The sequence below is a fragment of the Myotis nattereri genome, assembly GCF_964212035.1.
Source record: "Myotis nattereri genome assembly, chromosome: 16".
In the NCBI taxonomy this organism is placed as follows: Eukaryota; Metazoa; Chordata; class Mammalia; order Chiroptera; family Vespertilionidae; genus Myotis; species Myotis nattereri.
The window spans coordinates 42,501,192-42,509,474 of record NC_138091.1 but is presented as its reverse complement, the minus strand read 5'-3'; the positions used below and the strand labels follow the sequence as shown (position 1 = coordinate 42,509,474).

The following is an 8,283-nucleotide window of genomic DNA, read 5'->3' as shown; positions in this document are numbered from 1 at the left end:
CAGACCCCCTCCCCCAACATAAACTAACACTGGGAAGTAGGGGTTCTAACTTACTTTCTCCCCTGTCCCAAACACTCCACAAAGGGTAGCAAGGCACCATTTTCCCCATCGGCATTTAGCTAAAAGAGCAAAATCCTGAGCAGGGAGCCTCTTTTCTACCCCATCCCCAACAGAGTAGTTGTGGGTAGAGGGAAGGAGGAAGTGTGGTTTGGTTAAACTAATAAAATGTTACAACCCTGTTAAATACAATTAAAGGGCTAGATCGCTAGAAGATAATTAAATGCACTTTATTATTATGATTATTAGCTTTTAATTTGCACTATTATCAAGAAACAGGAGATGGTGAAAAATTGAGTTCTGTGGCATACCTGTCCCACCCACCCCCTTGGTCCTCAAATCAATCCTTTAGAATTAAAATTCTAAAATAATCCAAATAGTTGAGGGAGAGGATGTGTATTGGAACCTGCAATGCTCATACCAGTGTCAAAGATACTTTAAGAAAGAGTCTTGACTTTTATTTGTGGGGGGTAGGGGGAAGATAAGAAACATCTGTTATAAACATTCTATCAATCTTGTGATATAGAATGTCATGTAAACACTCAACCCCACCCCCACAGTCACAAAGAGCCTGCCCAGAGCCTTCTTCCAAAGCAAAGATACCCACCTCCCTCCCCCCCTTTCTGGACAAGTTTGAAAAGAAACCAGTCTTTTGTCAAAAGAAAACTAAAAATCCCACCAGCCCATCTCAGCCCATCTGTCCCCTCCCTCCAACCCAACCCATTTTTTATTGCTTTTAGAAAAAAATAACCCTAAACAACAAAAACCCACACATAACACCCAAACCACCCCGCAAACCTGAAGCTTGAGAAGATACTCGGTTGAGAGAGTGGGGTTGAGGCACAGTCTGCTGGGGAAATTAGGGGAGAGATGCAAGGACATCACCAAACCCCAACATTTGTGAGCTAATGCTCCCCCTAAAAACGTAAGGGTTCAGGATGGGTACTCAAGGTAGTGTATGTGTGTGTGTGTGGGGGGGGGGGTTGTTTCAAAACACACTTCACAAAGCACTTTGGGCCCACTCCAAGGGCTTGGGGCATCAAGTTGAAAAGAAGAAAAGTTAAGGAGGAGACAGATCTTCCTGCCTGCAGGGGAGTGGGCCAGCGGGTGGAGGCCATTCCACACACGCTCTCCGCCCTCTCCCCACCACCCCACCCGTTGGGTTTTTTTTCCACATCTTCATCTCGGTTGGGAGGGTTCCAAAGATCTAGTGAAGGAAGCAGGACAAGTGAGGAGAGAAAGAGGGAGGGGGAGGGAAATAAAACAAGAATCCAAGTCTTGTTAAAAAAAAAAAAAAAAATCCACCATGTTCCCCAGACCCAGCTTCAGTGAGAAGGCTCACCAATTTGGCTTTAGAAGTTGAATGTAACAAACTAGCCAAACCTCTTCCAGCAGGCTCAGCCCTGCCAAATCACCAAAAACTCTGAACCAAAGTGCGGTGTAGTTTTGAAAGGCGAGAACCCCTTCAACTCCCCTTCCCTTCAGTCCTCAGCCCTGGCGCCCATTGCTGTTCCTTTTTTTTTTTCTTCTTTTTTTCTTTTAAATAGAAAATATATAATTAAATTTACAAAGACTATTTACAGTTTTAATTACAAACCTGGTGGGGGTGGTGGGCAGAGTTATCTTTAAAAAGCGACCTAAAAAATAAATGGTTTCGATTGTTCTTTATTTAAAAAAATAAAATAAGGAGTCTGTAGGAGCCCCCCGGAGAGGAGGAAAGCGCGGTGTGGCCCCGGCCCCTGGGACACCCCCTCACACGGTGGTCTCGCCGTGCCGGCTGTTGGTGAGACGTGTATAGAACTTCCTCCACGAGTGCAGCGTCTTGCCGGACCAGATCCAGAAGCCCGACGTGATGCCCACGATGAGCGTCATGAGGTATTTGATCATGTAGACGGTGAAGTCGGGCGACATGCGCGGCGTGTAGTGCGCTGGGCACGGGATGGCCAGGCTCTTGCAGTGCTGGCTCACCCAAGAGCGCTCCCAGTGCTCTCGGAAGGCCTGCTCGTAGAAGTAGCAGGCGATGACGATGGTGGCGGGCACCGTGTAGAGCACCGAGAAGACGCCGATGCGCACCATGAGCCGCTCCAGCTTCTCGGTCTTGGTGCCGTCATGCTTCATGATGGTACGGATGCGGAAGAGGGATACGAAACCGGCCAGGAGGAAGGACGTGCCTATGAACAGGTACACGAAGAGCGGCGCCAGCACGAAACCCCGCAGCGGGTCCAGGCTATTGAGGCCCACGAAGCACACGCCGCTCAGCAGGTCGCCGTCAATCTGGCCCATGGCCAGGATAGTGATTGTCTTGACCGCCGGCACGGCCCATGCGGCCAAGTGAAAATACTGCGAGTTGGCCTCGATGGCCTCGTGGCCCCACTTCATGCCCGCCGCCAGGAACCAGGTGAGCGACAGGATGACCCACCAGATGGAACTGGCCATGCTGAAGAAGTAGAGCATCATGAAGAGGATGGTGCAGCCCTCCTTCTTGGTGCCCTGCACCACCGTGCGGTAGCCGTCCTCGGAGAAGCGCTCGTTGCACACCACGCGCTCCTGGAGCACGAAACCTGCGATATAGGCCACCGATACCATAGTGTAGCAGCCGGACAGAAAGATGATGGGCCGCTCGGGGTAGCGGAAGCGCTGCATGTCCACCAGGTACGTAGTGACGGTGAAGAAAGTGGAGGCACAGCACAGCACCGACCAGGTGAGGATCCAGAGGCGCGCAAAACGCGTCTCCTCCTGCGAGAAGAACATGGAGCCATCGGGTCTCGCCGGCTCACAGGGCGCCGCGCAGTCGCGCTCGCCCAGGAACTTGTAGCTGAGATAGGACGGCACCTTGAGGACACGCGGGCAGTGAAACGGGTGTTCCAGCGTGGCGTAGCGCGGGGGCGAGCCGCCACCGCCCGGGCCGCCTGGGGTGCCCCCAGCACCCGGCTGCAGGCCCGGCGGCGGCGCAGTGGTGAGCAGCGCGGGCGAGCCGTCTTCGGAGTGGTTCTGGCCCACGCAGATCTGCTCCGCACCGTGGCGCGGGAAGTGCTCGCAACGCAGACGCTCGGGCCACTGGAAACCAAACTTGTTCATGAGCGCCTCGCAGCCCTGACGTGCGCGCTCGCAAATGGAACGGCACGGCGGTATGGCCTGCTCCAGCACGGTACACACCGGCGCGTACATGGAGCACAAGAAGAAGCGCAGTTCGGGCGAACATTGCACTTTCACCAACGGGTAGAACTGGTGCACCTCCAGGCCCGCGTCCTCCTGGTTCGTATGGCCCAGAAGGTTGGGCATGATGGTCTGGTTGTAGGCGATGTCCGTGCACAGCGGGATGGAGATGGGCTGGCAGAAGCCGTGGTCCGGGATGGAGATACCCTTCTCTCCGTGGAACTGGGCCGGCCCCGCGGCGGGCAGCAGCAGCAGCGGCAGCAGCAGGCGGGGCAGGGCGCTGCGGGGCCGCATGCTGGCCGCCGCCCCCCACCCGGCTCCGGGGCGGCCCCCCGCCCCCCGCCCCTAGCCCGGAGACCGCGCGCCTTCCCCGCCGCCGCCTCGCCCCAGCCGCCGCCTCCCGCGCCTCTTTGCAAACTTTGCTCGGGGCCTCAGAGTTGGGGAGGCCGGGCGGGGGAGGGGGCGGCGCGCCTGCCCGCTAGCTCGCCGCAGTCTAACTGAGCAGCTGGAGACACCGCGCACTGCTTGGCTCTCTCCTCTTTTTCCTCCTCCTCTCGCCTCTCCCCTCCCTTCTCCGCCCAGCGACTCCTTTGTGCCTTCCTCCGGCCCTCACCTCGGCCTCTCGGATCCCAATTAGTCGGTTTCAAGGGGTCCCCGGCCGGCGGCCCCGCCCTCTCCTCAGCCCCCCAAAAAAGGGAACCTTGAAACCGCCCCGTCGAGCTCTAAGCACCATCCCAAAATGTGCTCTTGGCCAATCAGATTTAAACCCGGGGACCAGCCCCGAGGGCTGGATTGGTCGATCACAACATAATGAGATCAGAAACCAGATGCCAACAAAACTTTCCCCCCCTCCTTTTGCTTTTTAAAGAGACATGGTATTATTATATTAAGGGCTGTTTGCCCAGCACGGGATTTATGCTGGCTCGCGGAGGCGAGATCCGTGGACACGCATTCCCCAGCACTGCCGCGGACCCAAGCCCCTCGAGCTTGGATCACTTTTCTTCCGGGGGCCAAGGCGCTCTCCAGGGTAGGGCCTCTTTAAATCCTTGCCTCCGCCCCTGCTTCTCAACCCCACCTATTCCAGTCCAATTTTACAGATCAAGTGAAAAAATCTCAAGTTAAAGATTTTTTTTAAAAGAGAGACTTTTAAAAAACTAACAGTTAATAAATACTTTACTCTCAGCCCCTTCTCATGGAGTCCAGGCAAAAGTTTCACTTCACCCAATATGTAGACCCCTAGGAGTTTTCCTCGCCCCGCCCCTACACACACCCTAAATAACCCTCTGAAAAAACGAGAGCCTGTCTCTTTAAGAGGCTCTTAAAGGGGCCTGGACTCCGGGGCGTAATTGCCCCGTAGCGAGCACAAAGAAGCCCATTATGGTTCTTTGTGTTCGGTGGCACCTCAAAGTGAGAAAACTTAGGAACTTAGAGGCCCAGAGCTGGAGGGTTGGGGCGGGGGTGGGAGGAGGTGAGGTGAAAGAGAATGGCCGGGAGCTGCGGCTTCTCCCTCCCCCTTCTTCCGAGGCAAATCTTAATTATGCAAAGTAAAGTTTAGTTGCCATAACGAGGAGGTCTTAATCGAAAGTTAATGGTGGGAGGTGGGGGGTGACGGGCAGTTTTAAGTGAAGAGATGACTTTCTTAGGCCGTTTGGGGGAGTTTTACTCCTCTCTCCCGGCTCTGCCTCCGCCCCCTAAAAGCTTCCAGATATCGTCTCCTGGGAAGAGAGTTTTACCCAAATCTTAAGTGATTCCACACCAGAAAGGGATGGTGTGAGTGGGGAGGGAGGAGGCTGGGGTTGTTGTGGATTATCACCCCCTCCTAACTCTCACCTGGTTTGGGGTGGGTGGCGGTGGCCAGCAGGGTTCCTGCTAGTTAAAGGGTTTTCTTCTTTTTTTCCCTTCTACGATTTTAAATTTAAAGGGGGAGGGGATCTGAGGAGGAGAGGAAGGATTTGCATGTAAATCTCCTGGGCCTGGTACTGGATGATGGATCAATTATTTCTATTGTCTCTCCTGAGGGAAGGGGGGTCACTTAAAAAGAAGAAAGACAATTGAGTTTAGAAAACGCCTTTGCTTCTTAGTATGGGCGAAATCCTCCCAGCCTGGTGAGCTATTGCTCCAGTCTAGAAAATGGTTGCTTTAAAAACAAAAGAACAAAACGAAACAACAACAAAAAGAAATGTAAGGAAAGAATAAGAGTGAGGAGAAGGAAAGACATTGTAGTGGATCCAGGTTTGACAGGATTTGATTTTTTTTTTCTTGATTGAATGATATACAGTACAGATTTTCCAGGTTCTTCACAATATGACAAGGATCCTTATTGTATCCTTGAGAAGTTGCCTTTTTGGTCCTTTAAGTAAAATGTTTTCCTTCAAAACCAGGATAGTCCACTTTTGTCTCCAAGCCATCTGGGAATGGGAAAGTTGTGCTCTCCTGCCCTACCTGGCCCAAACTTAGCCTGAGGAGCTGGTCCTTCAGCTCTCCCCTCCTACCCTACCTCCTCCAGGGCATGTTGAGAGCTGGTGCCAAGCCTCAGAGCTGAGCAGTGAAAACAAGAATGAATAAGATAGGCTCCTAGACTCCACCTAGGAAACTGAGAACAAATCTCCCATGGAAGTGCAGCATCTTCAATTTCCTTCCATGACAAACTTGTTTTCCTGCCCTAAGGCCAGGCTTGAGTGACAGTTATCCTTCCCCAGCCATCCCCAACACACAGGGGAAGCTGGGGAATAGAGAAATAAAAGACATTCTTTCATTCACTCAGTCTACCTTTCATTCCTTCACACTTTTATTGAGTTTCCTGACTTCGAACCATGGTGGTAGATTATGGGGAATATAGAGAAAAATGGCAGCATCCTTGCCCTTCAGGAGTTTGTAGCATCCCAGAAGAAAGTGATTCTATGAAGATCTCCCATTTACCTAGCATTTTTACATGAAATAAGAAACCATGGCATTTCATGATTACTCTTTCCTTTCCTGTGAGGGATTTGAGCGTGAACAGGACCAGAACCTGCATCTTCAGACTACAGGCCTACCCACAGCACTTTCCATTTCACCAACTTGCCTTTTGATTAAAGCAGGTCTGTAACTAAAGGAAATTAATAGACTCTCCATTTAAACGTTTCATGATGTCATTTGATAAATATGGCACTTATTTCTCATTTTTCTTTTTAAAATATGTTTTTATGGGTTTTTTGAGAGAGAGAGAAACATCAGTGTGAGAGAGAAACATTGATTGGTTGCCTCCTGCACACACCCCAACCAGGATTGAGCCCCAAAGCGAGGTTTGTGCCCTGACTGGGAATTGAACCCAACAGATTTTTTAAATATGAAACTACACAGCCAAAATAATTTCTGAATGACAAAGATAAATGTCATAATAGTGGAAAAGTACCTTTCAAAACAAGAAGTTACATGAATTACTATTCAATCAGCAAGTTTCCTTGGGTACCTAAGGTAATTGCTACCATTTATTGAATGCCTACTGAGCACTGCACATACATTATGTGTATGCCTACAAAGTAGGTGTTACATTTTGTTTATGGATGAAGAACTTGACCTTAAGTGAAATTTGGCCACTTTCTCAAGGTCATATAGTAAGTAATAGAACTAAGATTTAAACCCAGGCCTGCTTGGCTCTTAAAGCTGTGCTCTGCCCGGCCGGTGTGATTCAGAGATTGAGCATCCACACATGAACCAGGAGATTGAGGTTCATTTCCCAGTCAGAGCACATGCCCGGTTTGCAGGCTTGATCCTCATTAGGGAGCATGCAGGCAGCAGATCGATTATTTTCTCTCATCGTTGATGTTTCTATCTATCCCTTCCTCTATCTGAAATCAAATAAAACAATTTTTTTAAATAGCTGTGTTCTGTCTCCTAATGTCTATAAGAATTGTGTGCTTTTATGCACTTAACAAATGTATGCTGACTGCCAGACCCACCTCTGTTGTATGGAGCTTATATTTTAGTGGGAGAGACATTCATCATACAGTCACTTAAACGGATGTAAAATTGCCCCAGGTTTCAGTGCTTTGAAGGGAAAGTCCATGGGGCTGGAAAAGCATAATAGGAGAGGGACTCTGAGTGGGGGAGGGCAGCAGAGGCCTGTGTGGTTGGAATAAGGAGTAAAGCAGGATGAGGGAAAGAAAGGCCGGCAGGTATGAGACCCATAGGGCCTTGCAGACCTCATGTGTAAGGTGCTAGGTGCAGAAATATGAACCTCATCTCAAGGCAGGGAAAGGCATTCCAAACAGAGGGAACAGCATGTGCAAGGGCATGGTGGGTGAAATAAATGCAATGAGAAGGGAGCACAAGTATATAAGTATTTTGGCCCTGTTAGAGCCCTATGTACATCAGGAGAGTGAAGGCAGAGGAGGTTTTAAATAAGCAGGGACCTGCCCTGACCAGTTTGGCTCAGTGGCTAGAGTGTCGGCCTGTGGACTGAAGAGTCTCAGGTTCGATTCTGGTCAAGGGCATGTACCTTGATTGCGGGCACATCCCCAGTAGGGGGTGTGCTGGAGGCAGCTGATCGATGTTTCTAACTCTCTATCCTTCTCCCTTCCTCTCTGTAAAAAATCAATAACATATATATTTAAATAAGCAGGGACCTTATATACCATGTTCACAATCTGGACTCTTGGAGATAGAGATACATACACTAGAATGTTTAGGGAAGGGAATTGGTTACACTTAAGTTTTAGACAGTGCATTTGGGCAGCTGTGAGGAGACACCGGTTAGGAATAGATAGCAAGACTCCAGGTAAGAGATGGCAAAGGCATGATCTGAGCTGTGGCAGTGTACATGGAGAAGAGAGAGAGAAGGGAGGAAGCCCAACAAGGTTTCTGACCAGATGACCTGATATCATTAACCAGGCTAGGAAACACAGGGGCAGGGTGAATAGTGAACGTAGTCAAGCCAGTCCAAACCTATGGTATGTCCAAGGGCAGGTGTCCAGAACACAGGTAGATTTTCTAATCCAGTGCCCAGGAGGGAGCTCTGAGCTAGATTTAGATCTGGTACCTCTAGCCTATGGTTGGAGCTGTCAGAATGGCTAGGATCACCTAGGAACT

The 8,283-nt window shown here is 50.3% G+C and overlaps 1 protein-coding gene across 1 annotated transcript; it reads right to left on the bottom strand.

Moving 5' to 3' along the window:
• Window positions 1-1,713: 1,713 nt before the first annotated feature.
• FZD2 (frizzled class receptor 2) lies at window positions 1,714-3,507 on the bottom strand (the record flags this gene model as incomplete). Its single annotated transcript, XM_081110699.1, has 1 exon — window positions 1,714-3,507. The coding sequence occupies one exon, from the start codon at window positions 3,505-3,507 to the stop codon at window positions 1,810-1,812; it is 1,698 nt and encodes a 565-aa protein (XP_080966825.1). The 3' UTR covers window positions 1,714-1,809.
• Between the last annotated feature and the right edge of the window lie 4,776 nt (window positions 3,508-8,283).